The sequence below is a fragment of the Heterodontus francisci genome, chromosome 3 (genome assembly GCF_036365525.1).
Source record: "Heterodontus francisci isolate sHetFra1 chromosome 3, sHetFra1.hap1, whole genome shotgun sequence".
NCBI lineage: Eukaryota > Metazoa > Chordata > Chondrichthyes > Heterodontiformes > Heterodontidae > Heterodontus > Heterodontus francisci.
The window spans coordinates 23,837,491-23,861,507 of record NC_090373.1 but is presented as its reverse complement, the minus strand read 5'-3'; the positions used below and the strand labels follow the sequence as shown (position 1 = coordinate 23,861,507).

General features: G+C 44.0%; 1 protein-coding gene across 1 annotated transcript in view; it reads left to right on the top strand.

Annotated features, from left to right (window-relative positions):
* Positions 1–24,017, top strand: part of shprh (SNF2 histone linker PHD RING helicase) — a 162,756-nt gene that overhangs the window by 25,998 nt on the left and 112,741 nt on the right. The window contains exons 5-8 of the mRNA XM_068020176.1: positions 3,448–3,663; positions 13,228–13,306; positions 14,911–15,061; positions 16,658–16,763. Coding sequence (XP_067876277.1) covers positions 3,448–3,663; positions 13,228–13,306; positions 14,911–15,061; positions 16,658–16,763 — 552 coding nt within the window. The remainder of the gene's footprint in view (positions 1–3,447; positions 3,664–13,227; positions 13,307–14,910; positions 15,062–16,657; positions 16,764–24,017) is intronic.

Below are 24,017 nucleotides of genomic sequence, written 5' to 3'. Positions count from 1 at the left end.
TTCAATTCATCTGTCATCTCCTTATTTTCCGTTATTAATTTTCTAGACTCGCTCTCTATATGACCAACGTTTACTTTGTTAACTCTTCTTTTTAAAATATCTATTGAAACTCTTGCCATCTGTTTTTATATTTCTAGCTAGCTTTCTCTCTTATTCTGTCCAATCTTCTGACCCGCCACCCATCTTTGCGCAATTATATGCTTTTTCTTTAAGATTGATACTATCTTTAACTTTTTTAGTTAACCACGGATAGTGAATCCTCCCTTGGAATTTTTCTTTCTCGTTGGAATGTATCTATTCTATGTATTCTGAAATATTCCGTTAAATGTCTGCCACTGCATCTCTATTGACCTATCCCTTAACCTGATTTGCCAGTTTCCTTTAGCTAGCTCTGCTTTCATGCCCTCATAATTGCTCTTATTTAAGTTTAAAATACTAGTTCCATAATATTTCACTGGTCTCATGTTGTGATTTCAAAATGAAGGCAAATGATTTCGTTACCCAGACCCCTTAATGTCTGAGATTTGTGTTTTTTTTACACCTTGTATCCCAACTCTTCTCTTAATCCCTAAACCTGTCAAATTTCAGTAGCAAGGCAATCCCAGGACCCAGTTCCAACAGGCTTTGTGGTAACACACTGACCTTGCATCCAGGTTACCTTGCTGAGGCCTTTGTTTCTATACTGACCACCTGCAGACCTCCAGGGAAAAATCTGGTTCTTTCCCCATGTCCATTTATCCAGCCTGGAACCTAAACAGGTCAAAAGGTCAAAGAGGTTCTTCTTCCCCCCCCCCCCCCCCCCTTGGAACACTGAGCTATTTTATCTAATTTGAAAGAAAGATCTGCCAATGAAATACTTTGGTTGAAACAAGGCTGCCAACACGGCAAGGTTCCACAAACAACAATCTGGTAATGACCAGATAATCTGTTTTAATGATGGTTGAAGGATAAGAATAAACATTGGCCAGGATACTGAGGAAAATTCCCCTGTTCTTCTTTGAGATAGTGCCAGATATCTCTTATGTCCACTTGACAGGGCAGAAAGGGCTTTGGTCTAACTTTCATCTGAAAGATTGTACCTCCGCTGGCAGTGCAGCACTCCCTCAGTCCACTGAGAGTGCATTCCTAGATTTCAGCAAGTCTCTGGAGTGGGATTTGAACCCACAAACTTCTAACTCAGTAGCAAGAGTGCTATCCACTGAGCTGATGAGAGGAGTTCAAGCAGACGTCTGTACAAACCTACAAACTCACCCATTAAAAGGTTTAATACCTCTTGAATAATGATAAAGAATTGCCTTCGCTTCTTACCAGGAGACTATTCCCGACCTTCATTGCTCTTTATCTGAAGAACTGCTCCCTGAGAGGAACATATGAACAAGAGTAAGCCATTTAGCCCCTTGAGCTTGTCTTGTCATTCAATCAGATCATGGCTGAGAGCAAACCTGAACTTGTTTATTTATCGATTGGTATCAATGCCCATCACTGTCCCCAAGTATCTTGCATAACTTTTTATGTAAGAGAGTATGTGTGCATTGTCATATAGAATCATAGAATGGTTACAGCACAGGAGGAGACCATTTAGTCCATCGTGTCTTTGCTGGCTCCCTGCAGGAGCAACTTTGCTAGTCCCACTCCCCTACCCTTTTCCGGTAGCCCTGCAAGTTTTTTTCTTTTCGGGTGCTTATCCAATTCTCTTTAGTAGGCCTTGATTGAATCTGCCTCCACCACAATACCAGGCAGTGCATTCCAGATCCTCACCACTCACTACGTAAAAAAAGGTTTTTGCTCATGGTGTCGTTGCTACTTTTGCCAGTCACCGTAACTCGGCGTCCTCTGGTTGTGGATTCCTCTGCCAGTGAGAACAGTTTCTCTCTATCTGCTGTGTCCAGAGCTCGCATGATTCTGAACACCCCTATCAAATCTCCTCTTAATCTTTAAGGAGAACAACTCAAACTTCTCCAATCTATCCTCATAACTGAAGTCTGTCATTCCTGGAGCCATTCTCATAAACCTTTTCTGCACCCTCCCTAAAGCCTTCACATCCTTCCGAAAGTGCGATGTCCAGAATTGGATGCAATGTTCCAGTTGAGTCCGAACCAGTTCTTTATAACGGTTCATCATAACTTCCTTGCCTATGTACTCTATGCCACTATTTATATAACTCAGGATCCCACATGTTAATAGTAGGTAATTATGTTGTTAAGATGAACAGGTGAAGGGCTTTGTTTAATTCAGGACTAAGAGGTGATATAAAGAGAGCCTGCTGGGCTACAAGGGCTGGAATTTTATACTCTCCCCTGCGGTGGGTTTGGAGGCTGGGAGAGCATAAAATCGGGTGGGATGGTGGCCGGGGCGCCTTGGCCTCCAGGACGGTCATCTTCAGCAGCACCAACCGCCTCCGCAGTGGTGCTGCAGCTGCCGGCCTCTGATTGGTTGACAACTTTCCAATGGCATGACTTCGGGTGACGGGGTCCTAAATCCTATGGAAGGCCCGCCCCTGTCCTCTTAAGTGCCTGATTGGCACTAAATTCGACAGGCCTTCCGGAAAAGAGGTGATGCTGGGATCTCGGCATTGTTTCCCCCTGACCTTGAGACCCCCTGCTGCCAGCATAAAATTCCCTCCAAGGTGTGAGTTTGAAGGGGGCAGAGATATGTAATGTTGCATTCTGTTACTAAACGAACTGTGAAGAAAAGGATCTGTTTCTCGATTCATTCTTCACCATTTACTTGGAGCCATTTAACACCATATGCCTTTTTAACCACTTTCTCAAACCTGCCTTGCCACCTTGAGTGATTTGTGCACATATATCCCGGGTCTCCCTTTAGAATTGTACCCTTTAGATTACATTGCTTTTCCTCATTCTTCCTACCAAAATGTATCACTTAAATTTCATCTGCCACGTGTCAGTCCATTTCATCAGCCTGTCTATGTCCTTTTGAAGTCTATCACCATCCTCCTCACAGTTCACAATACTTCCAAATTTTGTGTCATGTGCAAATTTTGAAATTGTGCTCGGTACACCCAAGTTTCGGTCATTAATATAGAGCAAGAAAAGCAGTGGTTCTAGTACTGATCCCTGGAGAACCCCACTATCTACCTTTCTCCAGTCTGAAAAACAACTGTTCGCCACTACTCTCTGTTTCCTGTCATTCAGCCAACTTCATATCCATGCTGCCACAGTCTCTTTTATTTCATGGGTTTCAACTTTGCCGACAAGCCTGTTATGTGGCACTTTATCAAACATGAATGAATCTGCAAAGTCACAAGTAATCACAATTTAAGAAACAGTATGAACGGTTACTCTCTGAAATGTTGATTATTGTCTGGAGTTTACTTCGATATTTACAACACAAGATCTGTGGGTACTTCTATGTGTTGCTGTTATTTTTGCATTCTTAGCTGGTAATTCTCTCAAATAACGTGTATGTTTTCTGTACTTTGTTTAGAAGTCTCAAACGTCACAGAAGAAGCCGATAAGGAGCTGGAAAGGGAGAACGTAGAAGAGCTTTATGACTTTGTACGGCATGCACATCAGCAGGAAACTCTCTGCAGTGAGACGGTTCAGCACCCTCTGCTTATTCCAGCACTCAGACCATATCAGTGCCAGGCTGTCAGTTGGATGCTTCAGAGAGAACAGTGTAGTGTTGGTCCTTCCACTAGCAGTAAGTTTGAACCAGCAATCTGTGAACTTAAACCTCTCACCAAAAGACATTTTTGGACTGAAGACAAATCTCCTTTTAGATGGTATGAGGGTGAAAATGATTGTTGGCTTTCCTGCAGTAGTTTTCACTGTTATCCAAACCTAATGATTTCCAAACCCAGGGGAGACGTGGCTTAGTGGTAATGTCATTGGACTAGTAATCCAGAGGCCCAGGCTAATACCTTGGGGATATGGGTTCATATCTCGCCACAATACTGGTGGAATTTAAATTCAATTAATTAATAGATTCAGTTAATTAATAAAAAATCTGGAATTGAAAGCTAGTCTCAGTAATGGTGCCATGAAACTATCATCGATTGTCAAAAAACCCATCTGGTTCACTAATGTCCTTTAGGGAAGGAAATCTGTTGTCCTTACCTGGTCTGGCCTACATGTGACTCCAGGCCCAAAGCAATGTGGCTGACTCTTAAATGCCCTCTAGCAAGCCACTCAGTTTTCAAGGGCAATTGGGGATGGGCAATAATTGCTGGCCTTGCCAGCAATGCTCGCATCCCATGAAAGAATGAAAAAAATTGTTCTTTAAAATTAGAAGTGGTGAGGTGTTCCTACTATCTTGTCACTGGACTGAGTGCTTCCTACTTGGCTGTAGATAACTTAACAACCTAATTCCTTAATAGGTTAAGCTGGACTGACTGGTCAAGCAGCAGTAAGGTACCAGTGCTTTGTGCTAGTAATTAGGGTGACCTTTACTTGGTCTCCCTTAGCACAATGTGGGGTCACTTGGCCCAACTGGTGTTTGTGCAGCACAAAAAGCCTCCTCACATTTTCCCTTATCTGATCCTATCTGCATATTCTTCTATTCCTTTCTGTCTCATGCGCCTGTCTAGCTTCCCCTTAATGCACCTATACTGTTCGTCTTAACTATGCCATGAGTTAGCAAGTTCCACTCTCTGAGTAAAGAGGTTTCTTCTGAATTCCACAATGGATTTATTAATGACTGTCTTCTATTTCTAGGCCATAGTTTTGGACTCACTCCCCAAGCGAAACAGTATCTACATCTACCCTACCAAACCCCTTCAAAATTTTAAAGACTTTCATTAGCTCACCTGTCAGCCTTTTCTCTCAGAGAGAAATGAGTCTCAGCCTGTTCAGTCTTTCCTGTTAGTTATAACCTCACAATTCTGCAGTCATCCTTGTAAATTATTTTTGCATTTCCCTGATGCCTTTAAATTCTTTTTATAATCTGGGAGCCAGAACTGTGCCAACCTTGCATTTGAGCTATCTGAATTTGGATAAGCCAGGCTGTACTCCTATAGGGGGCAATATGCTCACTCTGTAATAGGCAAACAGGCATTGCAAACTTCATCCCATCATCTCTCACAGATGGAAGGATGCCAATCAATCAACAAGCAAAACGTGTAGATTTCTCAGCAGTTTTGTTTGTAGCATTTCGCATGGTGATGGGTTTACGTACAAGTTAGTACTAAAATAAATACTAGGGTGGCTCTTGCTGATGGGAGAAATTCTCTTTTGCTTCTTGTCTCTGTTCTCTTACTAACATGACACAAAATTGGGGGCTTTACTTTTTCTATCTCCCTGGTTATTTAGTCACTGAAGCTAATGCCCTGAGACCATACAGGGGTGGAGGCTGGCAGTGCTTGAAATTGTATGGATATGGGAGGGAGATTTCCACTGGGTTCTGTATGTAACAGGATTGTAAATGTGTTGACGAAGAGTAGTTTATGGTTTCCCAACAACTTATGCAGCAATCCAGACACAATAATGGGAAGATTGAAAGTGTGGATTTGTAGTTGCAAGAATAGACATAAGGGCGGCACAGTGGTTAGCACCGCAGCCTCACAGCTCCAGCGACCCGGGTTCAATTCTGGGTACTGCCTGTGTGGAGCTTGCAAGTTCTCCCTGTGTCTGCGTGGGTTTCCTCCGGGTGCTCCGGTTTCCTCCCACATGCCAAAGACTTGCTGGTTGATAGGTTAATTGGCCATTATAAATTGCCCCTAGTATAGGTAGGTGGTAGGGAAATATAGGGACAGGTGGGGATGTGGTAGGAATATGGAATTAGTGTAGGATTAGTATAAATGGGTGGTTGATGGTCGGCACAGACTCGGTGGGCCGAAGGGCCTGTTTCAGTGCTGTATCTCTAAAACTAAAAAAACTAAAAACTAAAACTAAACATGAGGGCTAATTAATAATCTTGCTGTAAAAGAACCTTCAGGGATGAGTGACCATAATGTGATAGAATTTTACATTATGGTTGAAAATGAGGTAGTTGAATCTGAAGTCAGGGTGTTAAATTTGAATAAAGGAAATTATGAATGTATGAGGGGCAAATTGACTGAGGTGGATTGGAAAAATACACTACCAGGTATGACAGTACATAGGCAATGGATAGTCTTTAAAGAAATATAATGTAGTTTACAGCAACTATACATTCCTTCAAGGCACAAAAACTGCAAAAGTAAAGGCAGTCAACCATTAGATAACAAAGGAAGTTAAGGATTGTATAAGATTAAAAGAAAAGGCTTATAAAGTTGCCAAAAATAAACCTGAGGATTGGGAGGATTTTAGATTACAGCAAAGGAGGATGAAGAAACTGATAAAAGGGAGAATAGAATATGAATGTAAGCTAGCATAAAATATAAAAACTGACTAAAGGCTTCTATAGGTATGTAAAAAGGAAACGTTTGGCTAAGACAAATATGAGTCCATTACAGGCAGAGTTAGGAGAATTTATAATGGAGAATAGAGAAATAGCAGAAAAGCTAAATGATTACTTTGTGTCTTGTCTTTACTGAGGAAGACACAAGAAATCTCCTAGAATTAGAGATCCAAGGGATTAGGGGGAATGAGGAATTGAAGGAAATTAGTCAGAGTCATAGAGACATACAGCACTGAAAAAGGCCCTTCGGCCCACCGAGTCTGTGCCGGCCATCAACCACCCATGTATGCTAATCCTACATTTATCCCATATTCCCTACCACATCCCCACCTTCCCTCAATTCTCCTACAACCTACCTACACTGGGGAGAGTTTACAATGGCCAATTTACCTATCAACCTGCAAGTCTTTGGCTGTGGGAGGAAACCGGAGCACTCGGCGGAAACCCACGCAGACACAGGGAGAACTTGCAAACTCCACACAGGCAGTACCCAGAATTGAACCCGGGTCACTGGAGCTGTGAGTCTGCGGTGCTCGCCACTGTGCTGCCCCTAGTATTAGTAAGAAGGTTGTATTGGAGAAATTAATGGGGCTGAAGGTTGATAAGTCCCCAGGACCTGATATTCTATATCCCAGAGTGTAGAAAGAGGTAGCTACGGAGATAGTGGATGCATTGGTAATCTCTTCCAAAATTCTATAGATTCTGGAGTGTTTTCTGCAGATTGGAAGGTCGCAAATGTCACCCCACTATTTCAGAAGGGAGGGAGAGAGAAAACAGGGAATTACAGACCTGTTAGCCTTGCATCAGTCATTGGGAAAATGCTAGAATCTATTCTAAAGGATGTGATAAATGGACACTTGGATAATAATGTTATGATTTGGCATAGTCAACATGGATTTATGAATGGGAAATCATGTTTGATGAACCTGTTGGAGTTTTTTTGAGGATGTTACTAACAGAATTGATAAAGGGGAGTTGGTGGACGTGGTATAATTTGGATTTTCAGAAGGCTTTTGATAAAGTCTCCCACAGGAGGTTGGTTAGCAAAATTAAAGTGATGGGATAGGAGGTAATATACTGGCATGGATTAAGGATTGGTTAACAGGCAGAAAGCAGAGAGGAGAAATAAACCAGTCATTGTCGAGTTGGCAAGCTGTGACTTGTGGGGTACCACAGGGATCAGTACTTGGGCCCTGGCTGTTCACAATATATGTCAATGATTTGGATGTGGGGACCAAATGTAATATTTCCAAGTTCACAGATGACACAAAACTAGGTGGGAATGTGTGTTGTGAGGAAGATGGAAAGCAGCTTCAAGGGGATTTGGACAGACTTGGTGAGTGGGCATGAACATGGCAGATGGGATATAATGCAGAAAAATGTGAGGTTATCCACTTTGGTAGGAGGAATAGATGTTCAGAGTATTTCTTAAATGGTAAGAGATTAGAAAGCGTAGATGTACAAAGGAACCTGAATGTCCTCGTCAACAAGTCACTGAAAGCTAACATGCAGGTGCAGCAAGCAATTAGGAAGGCTAATGGTATGTTTGCCTTTATCGCAAGAGGATTTGAGTAAAGGAGTAGTGAAGTCTTGCTTCAATTGTATGGAACCTTGGTTAGACCACACCTGGAGTACTGTGTGCAGTTCTGGTCCCCTTACCTTAGGAAGGATATTATTGCCATAGAGGAAGTGCACGAAGGTTCACCAGACTTGTTCCCGGGATGGCGGGACTGTCCTAATGAAGAGATTGGGGAAACTAGGCCTGTATTCTCTAGAGTTTTGAAGGATGAGAGATGATCTCATTGAAACCTACAAAATACTGAAAGGGATGGACAGGATAGATACAGCTAAGATGTTTCCCCTGGTTGGGGAGTCTAGAAGCAGGGGACACAATTTCAGAATAAGGGGGAAGCCACTTAGGACAGAGATAAGAAGACATTTCTTTCCTCAGAGGTTGTGAATCTTTGGAATTCTCCACGCCAAAGGGCTGTGGAAGTTTAGTCATTGAGAATGTTTAAAGCAACGATTGACAGATTTCTAAATACAAATAACATAAGGGGATATGAGGATAGTGTGGGAAAAAGGCATTGAAGTGGATGATCAGCCATAGTCATATTGACTTACCTGAAGTCCGGGGCAGCGGCACTCAGCGGCGGAACTGGGACTGGAGCAGAGCTGTTTAGATAAGAGCGGGGCTCGAGGCCCTTTATTTACCTGAAGTCCGGGGCAGCAGGAGGCTCTCTGGCTGTGTTGGCGCACGCTGGGTTTGAAGGGTGGAAAGGGAGACTGCTGGTGACATCATGGGAAATCTGAGGGCTGATTGGTTGGTGGGTGTCAGCTGTTGTTGCCTGTGGATATTTTAGAAAGATCAGAGAAAAAAAGTTTAAAAAAAAAACCCTTGGATAGCTACCTTGTGGGTGAGGAGGTTAGTACTACTAGGCTTTTTTTAAATTAGTGTAATTTGTTAGTGATTACTAGTTGGAATAGTGCTGTTTGGTCAGAGTGAGGCTGTGAGTTGTGTGTGGGGGATTTTGCTGACTGGGGAATGAGGTGCTCTTTGCAGTCTTTTCTGCCTTTTCAGCCTCCACGGTACAGGGGAAAAAGCTGATTGGCAAGTAACTTGGTAAGTTATTCTACTTATTACATTAGCAATAATTAGATTGTAAAGCTAAGTAATGGCAGGGCAGCTCAGTCAAGCAGTGGTATGTGGGAAGTCATGGATGCACCATGTGTCCTTGACAAACACATTTGCATGAAATGACACTGGCTGCAGAAGCTTGACCTCCAGGTTTCAGAACTCGAGCGATGGCTGGAGTCACTGTGGCGCATCCGTGACGCAGAGAACTAAGTGGATAGCACGTTTCAGGAGTTAGTCACCCTGGAGCTCAAGAGAGCACAGGCAGAGAGAGACTGGGTGGCTGCCAGACAGACAAGTAGGTCAAGGCAGGTAGTGCAGGAGTCCCCAGAGGGCATCCCACTTTCGAACCGGTATTCAGTTCTGAGTACCGATGGGAAAGAGGGTTCCTCTGGAGAGTGCAGCGAGAGTCATGACCAGAGCACCATGGGTGGCTCAGCTGTGCAGGGAGGGAGGAGAAAGGACAAGCGAGCAATAGTGGTAGGGGATTCTATAGTTAGGGGAACAGATAGGCATTTCTGTGGTCGCACAGACGTGGTTCCAGGATGGTATGTTGCCTCCCTGGAGCAAGGGTCATGATATCACCGAGCGGCTACAGAACATTCTGGAGGGTGAGGGTGAAGAGTCAGAGGTCGTGGTCCACATTGGTACCAACGATATAGGAAGAAAGAGGGATGAGGTCCTGCAGGCTGAGTTTAGGGAGTTAGGAATGAGATTAGCAAGTTGGGCCTCAAAGGTGGTAATCTCCGGGTTACTCCCAAGGCCACATGCTCGTGAGTATAGAAATGGGAAAATACCAGATGACTGGTGCAGGAGGGAGGGCTTCAGATTTCTGGGGCATTGGGACTGGTTCTGGGGAAGGTGGGACGTGTACAAGCCGGACGGTCTACATCTGAACAGGACTAGGACAGATATCCTTGCAGGAAAGTTTGTTAGTGCTGTTGGGGATGGTTTAAACTAGCTTGGCAGGGGGATGGGAACCTGAGCGCAGTCTTAGATAGGACAATTTCAGGGCAGGGAACAGGAGGCAGAAAATTAGCGAGTGTCTCTGAAAGACAGAAGAAGCAAAGGTTTAAAAAGAGTGCAGCACTTGCTGCTAAAGTACTACCTTGTGGGACCTTGTCAAAGCCTTACTAAAATCCATGTGGACCACATCCACTGCACTGGGATACAGGGGAATGTGGCAGGTTGGATCCAGAATTGGCTCAGTGACAGGAAACAAAGGGTAGTAGTTGGCAGTGTTAAAGGGTATTTATTTAAATGTAAGGAGTATAGTAAATAAAGCCGATGAGCTGAGGGCACAGAATTGACACATGGCAACACAATATTGTTGCTAGAATGGAAACTTGGCTTAAAGTGGGGCAAGAATGGCAACTCAACATCCCTGGATGTAGAGCTTTCCGGCAGGATAGAGAGGGAGATAAAAAAGGAGGGGGTGTAGCATTATTACTTAAGGAATCAATAACAGCTTTGAGGAGGGATGAGATGCTAAATGAATCATCAAATGAGGCCATATGAGTGGAGCTCAGAAATAAAAAAAGGGGCAGCCACGTAACTAGGAGTGTACTATAGACCCCAAGATAGTGAGAGGGTGGTAGAAGAACAAAAATGTAGGCAAATTTCTGAGTGCAAAACTATAGGGCAATAATAGTTGGGGATTTCAACTACCCCATTATCAACTGGGATACGAACAGTTTAAAGGGCACAGAGGGGACGAAATTCTTGAACTGTGTTCAAGAGAACTTTTTTAGCCAGCACATAACAAGCTCAGCGAGAGGGGGCACAATTCTAGATTTAGTCTTCGGTAATGAAGCTGGGCAAGTGGATGAAGTAACAGTGGGTGACCATTTTGGAGATAGTGACCATAATACAGTTAGTTTTAGCATAATCATGGAAAAGGACAAAGATAAAACAGGAGCAATGGTTCTAAATTGGGGGAAGGCAAATTTTAAGAAACTGAGAGGGGACCTGGCGAAAATAGACTGAATCCAGCTACTTCAAGGAAAATCAAAAGTGAGATACTACAGGCACAGTGTAGGCATGTCCCCACAAAGATTAAGGGTGGTACTGCCAAATCTAGAGTCCCCGGTTATCTAGAAGCTTACAGGGTGAGTTAAAGCAGAATAAGAAAGCTTATGACGCTCACAAATATCTTAATACTTTAGAAAGCCTAGAGGAGTATAGAAAGTGCAGGGGTGAAGTAAAAAAGGAAATTAGAAAAGCAAAGAGAGGACATGAAAAATGATTGGCAGGTAAAATCAAGGAAAACCCAAAGATATTTTATCAGTACTTTAGGAACAAGAGGATAACTAAGGAAAGGGTATGGCCTATCAGAGATGTACAAGGGAACATATACGTGGAAGCAGAAGATGTGGGCAGGGTTCTTAATGAGTTTTTTGTCTCTGTCTTCACAAAGGGGAGGGATGATGCAGACATTGTAGTAAAAGAGGAGGAGTGTGAAATATTAGATGCAATAAGCATAATGAGAGAGGAAATGCCAGAGGGTCTGACATCCTTGAAAGTGGATAAATCGCCAGAACTGGATGGATTGCATCCCAGGTTGTTAAAGGAAGCCAGGGAGGAAATAGTGGATGCGCTGAGGATCATCTTCAAATCCTTTCTAGATACAGGAGAGGTACCAAACGATTGGAAGTCTGCGAACGTTGTACCATTGTTTAAAAAGGGTGTGAGGGATAGGCCAAATAATTATAGGCTGGTCAGTCTGACCTCAGTGGGTAGATTGTTAGAATCAATTCTGAGGGACGGGATAAACTGCCACTTAGAAAGGCATGGATTAATCAGGGATAGTCAGCATGGATTTGTTAAGGGAAGGTTTCGTCTTACTAACTTAATTGAGTTTTTTGCGGAAGTGACGAGGATTGATGAGGGTAGTGCAGTGGATGTGGTCTACATGGATTTTAGTAAGGCTTTGACAAGGTCCCACATGGCAGACTGGTCAATAAAATGAAAGCCCATGGGATACAGGGGAATGTGGCAGGTTGGATCCAGAATTGGCTCAGTGACAGGAAACAAAGGGTAGTAGTCGATGGATGTTTTTGTGAATGGAAAGTTGTTTCCAGTGGCGTTCCACAGGGCTCAGTGTTGGGTCCCTTGCTGTTTGTGGTATATATTAATGATTTGGACTTAAATGTGGGAGGCATGATTGGGAAATTTGCTGATGACACAAAAATTGGCCGTGCAGTTGATAGTGAAGAGGATAGCTGTAGACTCCAGAATGATATCAATGGTTTGGTTGAGTGGGTGGAAAAGTGGCAAATGGAATTCAATCCAGAGAAGTTTGAGGTAATGCATTTGGGGAGGGCAAATAAAGCGAGGGAATGCACAATAAGCGGGAGGATATTGAGAGTGCATGTCCACAGGTCCCTGAAGGTGGCAGGACAGGTGGATAGAGTGAAGAAGGCATATGAAATGCTTTCCTTTATTGGCCGAGGTGTAGAATACAAAAGCAGGGATATGATGCTGGAACTGTATAAAATACTGGTCAGACCACAGCTGGAGTATTGCGTACAGTTCTGGTCACCATATTACAGAAAGGACATAATTGCTCTAGCGAGAGCACAGAGGAGATTTACAAGAATGTTGCCAGGGCTCGAAAATTGCAGCTACGAGGAAAGATTGGATCGACTCAGGTTGTTTTCCCTGGACCTGAAGAGGCTGAGGGGTGACTTAATTGAGGTGTACAAAATTATGAGGGGCTTAGATAGAGTAGACAGGAAGACCCTGTTTCCTTGAGCAGACAGGTCAATTACCAGGGGACACGGATTTAAGGTGATTGGTAGAAGGATTAGAGGGGACAGGAGAAGAAAGTTTTTCACCCAGATGGTAGTGGGGTGTCTGGAATTCAGTCAGGAATGGCAGTGGAGGCAGAAACTCTTAATTCTTTTAAAAGGTACCTGGACATGCACCTGAAGTGCTGTAACCTGCAAGGCTACAGACCAGGTGCTGGAAGGTGGAATTAGATTGGGTGGCTAGTTTTTTCGGCTGGCAAGGACACGCTGGGCTGAATGGCCTCCTTCTGTGCCAAAATTGTTCTATGGTTCTAATGTGGGGGCAGGCTCGATGGGCTGAATAGCCTAATCCTATATTCCTAACATTATCATGCTTACTGTCCATGTAAAATGCAGTGGTGGGCATCTAATCCATTCTTAGTATTTCCTCGCTCATTCTTTGCCATTAAACTCCATCGTAATATTTAATGATGCAGATTAAAAAAGTACAATGTTTCCTTGCAGAAAATGCCCTCCACTTGTTATGGAAAGAAGTCACCACAAAGGATGAAAAGAAATTATATTACAACCCCTATACTGGCTGGTGGGTATATTTTACTCTGTGGAGCTCCTTTTGATACTGAAACCAAAGTTGTCGGCCTCGGAGTGCTGGTAGTTGTGGTATTCAGAGTTCTTTTCTTGTGTATTTTGATACTGTAACATATATATTGAAGGTAGCAATTTATACAAGGTCCAATCACGCTGTTCACCAGCTGTGAAGTTCAGATGGGACTCCATCATGTCCTTGTTCTTAGTGCTACCGATAGTAGCTTTGATTTTTCTTGTCCCCTGTATGTGTAAGTTACTCTCTCTAACCAGAGACTTCAGCGCATAAACTAGGCTGACACTCCCAGTGCGGTACTGGAGAAATGTTGTACTGTCAGAGGTGCCATCTCTCGAATGCGATGCTAATCCACGACCTCATCTGTCTTCTCTGGTGGATGTAAATGATCCCAGGGCACTAATTTGAAGATGAGCAGGGGAGTTCTCCTCTGTGTCCTGGCCAATATTTATTCCTCAACCAACATCACTAAAAAGCAGCTGATCAACTTATTGTCTCATTGCTGTTTGTGGGACCTTGCTGTGTGAAAATTGCCTGTTGCATTTCTGACTTTGCAGCAGTGACTATACTTCAAAAGAGTACTTCACTTTGGGGTGTTCTGAGGTCGTGAAATGCAATAAAAACAAAATGCTGTCGGCTAGCATCTGTGTACAGAGATACAGTTAATGTTTCAGGTTGATGACTTACCATCAGAACTGGAAAAAGTTAGAGATGTAACAGGTTTTAAGTAAGTACAGAGCAGGGGGAGGGGAGGAAAGAATGTCTGTGACAGGGTGGAAGGTAGGAGAAATTGATAAAAAGGTGATGGTGTAAGGCAAAAGGGGATGGTAATGAGACAAGTAAAGAAACGAAATGGGTCGAGAGGAGGTGTAAATAGGAATGTCATTTTCTCTTTGTCTTTCTCACTTTTACTTTCTCTTCGTTTTTCTTTTGTTTTGCTTTTTCTTTCGTTCTCTATTGCTGTATCACTATCCTTAATCTTTCTGTTTTTTTTTCTCTTGCACTCATTTAACTTCTTCCGGTGCTCTCTCCCCTCTGTACCTTTGGTGACCTCGACTGACATTTGCTACTGTCCCTTTTCTCTATTTTTTTGTCTTTTCAATTTGTTTTCTTAACTCGGGAATAAATGTGTACAAACGTTAAAGAAGTAACTGACTGTAAGGAGGGCCACATATAACAGGAATCTCTGCTCACATGAAACACCTGTTTGGTGTGACCCTCTGTTGCACCTACAGCACCCGACAAAATAATCTTAGAATGCTGGCTGCTCCAGAAGTGCAGCCTGAAACTGATGAGCATAATCCAATCCAAAGAGAGTTTCCCCACCAAACAGTTACATTCCGAGTGACCTCCAGCAGTGCTGACTGATAGCAATTTTGTTGTTTTATAGGAGCAAGCCTAGTTAAACTGAGCTCCACCTTAGCAATAGAATAATTTGTTGTGTATTACATGGCCTATTGCTCCTGTCAGTATTATCTGATTTACCATAAGTAGTGTTGTCTTAGACATTTCCTTTGATTTCTGTACGAATGTCCAAGTTCTGTATTGCTCAACCTGCTATCTATCTGATCTTGAACTGTTTTTAGCATTATCCGTGAGCACCCTCTACCAAGTGCTGATTGGCCTGGGGGAATCCTTGCAGATGAGATGGGTCTGGGAAAAACTGTGGAGATGCTGGCACTCATTCTGACCCACACGCGTAAAGAAATGAAACAAGACACGCTGTCACTCCCGGAGGTACAGTCCATCATTTGAGTGTGCTGCTTAGCTGGCTACTAGAGTTACCAACCTCTGGGGTTGTCCTGGAGTCTCCAGGAATTTGAGATTAATCTTCTGGACACTGCTGCGAGCAACCCAGGAGAAAAATCATGGGGATGTCAAAACCAATTGTGCATTTATCCATTTTTTGAATGCTTTTTGATAATTAATTATAAAAGTGTTGGAGATGGGGGGTGGTGGGGGTGGAAGGTTTTTAGACGGGGTGGGACAGTTGAAGGCGGGATGTCATCCGATACAATCTCCAGAGTTGGCAACCCTACTGGGCACTAATTAATGCACTGAAAAGGAAACAGGTATCAGAAAATTAGACACTGGGAAAAAGATTGAAAGGAACTTCACTGTGAACAGTAAGACTCTTAGGGTGGTGGAACAGAGAGATAGAGGTACGGATATAGAGATCCTAAATGGTGGGTTTGCGGGTAGAACAGAATGGCAAATGAGATTCTGGGTTTTATACATGGAGAGTCTTAACAGAGGGAGCTGGAGGATTTTAGGGAAGGAGTTTTTCTTGTACTCTTGAGTGTCAGCTGTGGCTCAGTTGGTAGTATTCCCACCTGTGAGTCACAAGGTTCAGGGTTCAAGTCACACTCCAGGGCTTGAGCACAGAAATCAAGACTAACACTCGAGCGCAGTACTGTGGGAGTGCTGCACCGCTGCAGGTGCTGTCTTTCGGATAAGACATTAAACTGAGACCCCGTCTGTCTGCATGGATGGATGTAAAAGATCCCATGGCAATATTTTGAAGGAGAGCAGGGGAGTTTTTCCTGATACCCTGGTCAATATATATCCCTCAATCAACAGATTATCTGCTCATTATCACATTGCTGTTTGTAGGATCTTGCTGTGCACAAATTGGCTGCAATCTTTCCTACAGTACAACAGTGACTACACTTCAAAGGTACTTCATTGACTGTCAAGCGTTTAAGACATCTGGTCATTCTTTCTTTTTTTTCTTTCTTTCCTTCTTTCTACAGCTCCCAATGTGCATCACATCACATTTATCCACACTCTTCATCTTCCAGCTGTCTTCTGCTAACTTATGCTCTGCTGAAGTCTTCAGCAATTCTCCTCACTGTTTGCTGCCTCAACCTTTGTGTCCCCATGCTTGAGTCCAAATCATTTATAAGATGGAGTCTCCCATCGAATCAACAGAGGATTTTCAGTTGTTATGGGTTCACTGATGGGAGAAGAACTTGATCCCCAATACATACATGCAGCTGCACATATTGCATTGAAAGTGATATGAAGCAATTAGATGACTTGCCTTGAGTGCCACATGATTGACACCTTCAGGTTCCTTCAAACCAAGCCAACAATCACACTGTTATCGTGGTTTGTAGGTGGCTGTGTCTCCGAGTGCTGGTGTTAATATTGCAAAATTTCAAGGTGGCCTTTAGTGTGTTTTATCTGCCCGCCTCGGTTACAAAGAAAGTTTTTGCGAGTAAAATTTATTCTTGTTTAAAAACAATTGGATGGAAACATCATTAAGATGGTAAAAATTGGAAAGAAACCACTACAGTCAAACTGTCACTGATCTTGTGCTTCTCTTACTAGGGGAAATCTGTAAATTATTACATACCACCTTCACCACCTGCAGCCTCTTGTAAAACAAGTAAGAAGAAAAATGAAGTCAAACCCAAGGAGAAGGTGAACTACCCTAGTAAGTGCTCCCTTTTATTATTGTAATGGAGAACTGAATTAGCATCTAAAGGAAGCTCCTGGTGCGGGCTTCACCTGCTGGGAGTGCAAATCAGAAATAGCAGGCACACTCTCCACTATCTGCTGCCCATTCATTTTAATGGACAGAAAATTGCAAGTAGTATTTGTAGAATATAAAAATAAGACTTGCTTTTATGTTGCTCCTTTCCTGACCTGCAGATATCCCAAAATGCTTTACAGCCAATTAAGTACTTTTGAAGCGCAGTCACTATTATAATGTAGGAAACGTGGCAGTCAGTTTGAGCACAGCAAGGTCCTACAAATAGCAATGTGATCATAAGCAGATCACGCTGCAACTCGGGGTAGACCAAATGATAGAACAGTGTTTAAATGGATGCAGTTCACAACGGCATAAAGAAACTAAGGGAAGCTTGTGGAGATAACCTAAAGGCTTGGCCATTATTGGTTATTAGTCTCTCTCACCCTGGCTGTTCCCCTGGTCCTCATTTCTGCTCCCTGAAGTCCAAGGGACGCAGACTTGAATGGATGTGGTGGACAGTTGGTGTAGTCATCCATCGTCAGATCTGGATGGATCACTTATTGGGTCCTGCTGTCGTCTGCTAAAACTGCTCATTATTCCAGGATCATCTAGGACTGCAAAGATAACCCCCAGCTGCTTTTCTCGACTGCAGACCATTTTCTTAAACCCCTCTCCCCTGTCCCCTCCACCCTCACCTCCAAACAATAAGTACGAGGAGCTCATGGACTTCTTTGTCACCAAGATCGAGGCCATCTGATCAGCCTCTGCTTATCCCTCCCTTCCGCTTGCCCACCTGGCCAAACTGCCTGTAATGCTCTTCCCTGCCCTAGCCCTGAACTCGCATCTTTCTCTAGTTTAGCTCCTAACTCCCCCCCCCCCCCCCCCCTCCATGCCTTCCCTGAGCTCAACTTGTCCATGAGACACACCCGCTGTTCCCTTGATCCTATTCCCACTAATCTGTTGATTACCCAACTTCCGCTCCTGGTCCATGTTAGCCAACTTTGTAAATGGTTCTATCTCCTCAGATTCAGTCCCTCTTTCTTTTAAATCTACCGTCATCACTTCCTCCTCAAAAAAACAACACTTTATCCCACCAACCTTGCAAACTACTGTCCCATCTTCAACCTCCCTTTCCTCTCCAAAGTCTTTAAACGTGTTCTAGCCTCCCAAATCCCATCTTTCCCAGAACTCCATATGTGAATCACTCCAATCAGGTTTCTGCCCCTGCCACAGCACCGAAACAGCTTTTTATCAAAGTCACAAATGACATCTTATGTGACTATGACAAAGGTAAACTTTCCCTCCTTTTCCTTCTCAACCTGTCGGTAGCCTTTGACATAGTTGACTGCATCATTCTCCTCCACCACCTCTCCACTGTCATCCAGCTGGGTGGAACTGCTCTCATCTGGTTCCATTCTTATCTATCTAATTGTAGCCAGAGAATCACTTGCAATCGCTTCTCTTCCTGCTCCAGCATTGTTACCTATGGTGTCCTCCAAGGATCTATCCTTGGCCTCCCTCCTAGTTCTCATTTACATGCTGTCCCTTGGTGACATTATCCAAAAGCACAGCATTAGTTTTAACATGTACACTGATGACACTCAGCTCTACCTCACCACCATCTCTCTCGACTCCTCCACTGTTGCTAAATTATCAGACTGCTTATCGGACATCCAGTACTGCATGAGCAGAAATGAGCATGGGCGGCACAGTGGTTAGTACCGCAGCCTCACAGCTCCAGCGACCCGGGTTCACTTCTGGGTACTGCCTGTGCGGAGTTTGCAAGTTCTCCCTGTCACCGTGTGGGTTTCCGCCAGGTGCTCCGGTTTCCTCCCACAGCCAAAGACTTGCAGGTTGATAGGTAAATTGGCCATTGTAAATTGCCCCTAGTGTAGGTAGGAGAATGGTGGGGATGTGGTAGGGAATATGGGGTTAATGTAGGATTAGTATAAAAATGTTGGTTGTTGGTCGGCACAGACTCAGTGGGCTGAAGGGCCTGTTTCAGTGCTGTATCTCTAAATAAAAAATAAATAAATAATTTCCTCCAGTTAGATATTGGGCTGACTGAAGCCATTGTTTTCGGACCCCACTTCAAACTCTGTTCCCTAGCCACCAACACCATCCCTCTACCTAGCAACAGTTTGAGATTAAGCAAGTCTGTTCGCAACCTTTGTCACATTTGACCCCGAGATGAGTTTCTGACCTCATATTCGTGCCATCACTAAGACATCCTATATCCACTTCTATAACATTGCCCAACTTCGCCCTGTCTCAGTTCATCTGCTGAAACCCTCATTTATGCCTTTGTTACCTCTGGACTTGACTATTCCAACACATTCTTGGCTGGTCTCCCACATTGTACTCTCCGTAAACTTGAGGTAATTCAAAACCCTGCTGCCTGTGTCTTAACTCGCACCAAGCCCTGTTCACCTATCACCCCTATGCTCGCTGACCTACATAATCTCTCAGTTAAGCAGCGTCTTGATTTTAAAATTCTCATCCTTGTTTTCAGATCCCTTCATGGCCTCGTCCCTCCCTATCTCTGTAATCTCCTCCAACCTCACAACTCTCCAAGTATCCACGCTCCTCTAATTCTGGCCTCTTGTGCATCCCCAGTTTTAATCTCTCCATCATTGTTGGCCGTGCATTCAGTTGCCTAGGCCCTAAGCTCTGGAATACTCTTCCTACACCTCTCCGCCTCTCAACCTCGCTTTCCTCCTTTAAGACGCTCCTTAAAAGCTGCTCTGGTTCCCAGGCATAGACAGTAAGCTAGAAGAACTCTTAACAAGATGGCTCAGCTATTAAGTGCCCACATTACTTGTCAAGTCAGATCTATCTGATTATCTGTGGTAGAAAGATAATATTGTGAACCTTCTCCATTCCTTTGTAGAGGGTGATAATTTCTCTTAATTTCCAGCATCTGAAATAAGCGAATCTACAGCGCTAGGGGCTCTACTCCACAAGGTCTTTGCTGTATATGAATGTCAGTGATGGTAAAGGTTGCGAATAGATCAGCATTTCAGAATTCTCGAGGTTTGCTGAATGACTTGGATTCACCCACTGTCAAATTGCAGTACAACAGCAGGAAGATTAATGAGAGAAAAAAGGCTTGCATTTCAGTGGCACCTTTCACAACCTCAGAACATTCCAAAGTTGTTCTTTTCTTCTTCTTTGGCCTCCTTGTCTCGAGAGACAATGGGTAAGCGCCTGGAGGTGGTCAGTGGTTTGTGAAGCAATGCCTGGAGTGACTATAAAGTCCAATTCTAGAGTGACCGACTCTTCCACAGGTGCTGCAGATAAAGTTGGTTGTCGGGGCTTTTACACAGTTGGCTCTCCCCTTGCGCTTCTGTCTTTTTTCCTGCCAACTGCTAAGTCTCTTCGACTCGCCACACTTTAGCCCTGCCTTTATGGCTACCCTCCAGCTCTGGCGATCACTGACAACTGACTCCCACGACTTGTGATCAATGTCACAGAACTTCATGTCACGTTTGCAGACATCTTTAAAGCGGAGACATGGACGGCCGGTGGGTCTGATACCAGTGACGAGCTCACTGTACAATGTGTCCTTGGTGATCCTGCCATCTTCCATGCGGCTCACATGGCCAAGCCATCTCAAGCGCTTCTGGCTCAGTAGGATGTATATGCTGGGGATGTTGGCCGCCTCGAGGACTTCTGTGTTGGAGATACGGTCCTGCCACCTGATGCCAAGGATTCTCCGGAGGCAGCGAAGATGGAATGAAATAGAGACGTTGTCCAGGCCTCGCTGCCGTAGAGCAAGGTACTGAGGACAAAGTACTTTACAGCTAATGAAGTACTTCTGAAGTGTTGCTGTTGTAATGTAGGAAATGCCACTGCCAAATTGCACACAGCAAGCTCCCACAATAGTAATATGATACTGGCCAGATAATCTATTTGAGTGATGTTGGTTGAGGGATAAATATTGACCAGGAATCTTGGAGAAATCCTATACTGCCTCTTGTTCTTCGAGTAATGCTGTGAGAACTTTTATGTCCACCTGAGAGGGTGAATGGGACATCAGTTTAACAGCACCTCGGACAGTGCGGAATCTCCTCAGTATTGCAAGTAGTGTAGTGTTTTGTAGATTTTGTGCTGAAGCCTCCAGAGTGGGGCTTGAACCCGGGACCTCCTGACTTAGAGGGAAGAGTGCTACCCACTGAGCCAAGGCTGACACTGTGAGCCATCGAGAAGATCATCAGACTGCTCAGTTTGATGGCTTATCTTGTCAGCAAGAACCTGGGAAATTTTGCTATGCCTCACTGTACTACAACTGAGGCCTAGGATTATTTACCCTGAAGAAGAGAAGGCCCTGAGGCGATGATATTCAAATGCCCAAAACCTTAAGGAAATATAGAAGTTGAATCTCTATAATTTGTTTAAGATTGCAGCAATTCTAGAACCAAGGAACATGGGCTTGGCTAAGGTGTACAAACAGTTTATATTTAACTACTTTACAAAGAGGCTGTTGAATGTTTGGAATGGACCATGCAGGGAACCAGTAGAAGCAGATGTGTGATAAACATTTAAAGGAGAATTGGGTCAATATTTGAGGGATTGGGTAATTAGGAGATATTTGATTTTAGGACTGGACAGGGGGGCTGCAGAGTCTTTTCTAGTCCTGTACTTTCCTATTTGAGGATCAGAATGTCTCGGCTGTCACTCCCAAGTGAAAAGAGATCATGAAGAAAGATAAAAACTCAACAAGTGTGCAGAACAAAAGCACCGCACCTAACCAGTGAAATCATAGTTAATGATCACATCTCAGTGAAAAGTAGTGAGTCCAGAAAACTAAGCACCCCATACAGGCCACTAATCCAAACTGTGATTTACAGGGGGGAATTTTAACCATTCTGCCCAAAAGAAATCTGATGGGATTGAGATTTTTGCGTGTTTCAGTGGAAAGTGAAATTGGCTGGAGTGTAAAAAGGGGTAGTCGACGCAATCCTATCAGCTACCTGCTGGGCGGGTTTGGTTAAAATCACCCCATAGACTTCATTGCACAATAGGTTCGCTGAGTTTTCCATAAATGACTAGAGATTTTTTTTATTCTTTCATGGAATGTGGGCTTCACTGGGTAGGCCAGCATTTGTTGCCGATCCCTAATTGAGCCACCTTCTTGAACTGCTGCAGTCCATGTGGTGTAGGTACACCTACAGTGCTGTTAGGAAGGGAGTTCCAGGATTTTGACCCAATGACAGTGAAAGAACAATGATATAGCATCAAGTTAGGATGATGTGTGACATGGAGGTGAACTTGCAGGTGGCGGTGTTTCCATGCATCTGCTGCCCTTGTCCTTCTATGTGGAAGAGGTCGTGGGTTTGGAAGGTGCTGTCGAAGGAGGCTTGGTGAGTTGCTGCAGTGCGTCTTGTATATGGTACACATTGCTGCCACTCTGCGTGCCAGTGGTGGAAGGAGTGTATGTTGAAGGTGGTGGATGGGGTGCCAGTCAAGTGGGCTGCTTTATCCTGGATGGTGTTGAGCTTCTTGAGTGCTTTTGGAACTGCACCCATCCAGTGTATTCCATCACACTCCTGACTTGTGTCTTGTAGATGGTGGACAGGCATTGGGGAGTCAGCAGGTGAGTTACTCATCGCAGAAGCACTCGCAGCTGCTGTCTTTCTTTACAAACAGATTATTTTTTGCAGGAATCGTCCTCAATTGTCACCAAGATACATGATGTCAGTGTGGTCAATGCTCAACAACAAAACCTCTGACCTGCTCTTGTAGCCACAGTATTTATGTGGCTGGTCCAGTTCAGTTTTTGGTTAGTGGTGACCCCCCCACCCCCCCCAGGATGTTGATGGTGGGGGATTCAGTGATGGTAATGCTGTTGAATGTCAAGGGGAGATGGTTAGATTCTCTCATGTTGGAGATGGTCATTGCCTGGCACTTGTGTGGCACGAATGTTACTTCCCACTTATCAGCCCAAGCCTGGATGTTGTCCAGGTCTTGCTGCATGCGTGCAGGGACCGCTTCAGTATCTGAGGAGTCGTAAATGGTGTTGAACATTGTACAATCATCAATGAACATCTCCACTTCTGACCTTATCATGGAGGGAAGGCCATTGATGAAGCAGCTGAAGATGGTTGGGCCTAGGACACTACCCTGAGGAACTCCTGCAGCAATGTCCTGGGGCTGAGATGTTTGGCCTCCAAGGACCACAACCATCTTCCTTTGTACTAGGTATGACTTCACAATGTATTCTTTTTCAATAAAGTAATAGCATTGCTTGATATATCATGCAGACCAGTTGATTTTAGCGGCTCTTTTCCATTGATATTCAGAATCAAGGATTAGCAACTCACAAGACCATAGGACATTCCTCTTTTAAAAGTTTGAGTATTCTGCATTAGAAGGTTTAGTTAATTGTTTTGGAAAAAAATGATATGCTGTTATTCTGTCTTGAAGGGATAGATGCAGTATACTCATCTGGGCACAAGAGGGCAACTCGGAATTTTGTTGTTGAGCATTGACCACACTGGCATCAAGTATCTTGGTGAGAATTGAGGACGATTCCTGTAAAAAATAATCTGTTTGTAAAGAAAGACAGCAGCTGTGAGTGCTTCTTGGCGTGCCTGCGAGTATACCTACACAGGCAGAGGGCCTCCAGTTTGTCCATTTGCCTTGATGCTTTCCGGACCACTGATAACCTGAGGGAGTAAGGAGGATCGGGAATAAAGTGTGAATGAGTGTGAGAAGTGAATGGAGGGACCAAGTCGTGAAGCAGGAGGATGGAAAAGTGAGAAGTAGGGTAGAATGAAACATGAGTGTGAACGTAAGCGTGAGAAATGAGGGAGGAGAATGAAAGCAAGAAGTGAAAGGGGAGGGTGAAGCAGGACGGAGAGGAGTGAGAGAAAGAGAAAGTCGAGACAGACAGAAGTGGAGGAGGAGAAGACACAAAATTTTCCCCTTGGTAGTCTTAGCTGCCATTTACACTCCTCTCCCCCCCCCCCCCCCCCCCCACATTCTTCCCATGATCTAGTTTCTCCCACTGTCCCAAATCCTAGCCACCTCCAGTGCTTCTGATCCATCTCCATTGTTGCCCACAGATCCCAGCGTGTCCCAGTTCTCTGAGACCTGCAGCCTTGTGAGTCTTCCGACTCTGCTTTGAGTATTCTTACTCTTCCACATACTTCATGTTAGCAGCACCTTTCTAATCAATAGCTATTTTTTAACCACTTAAAGCCTGTCATACAT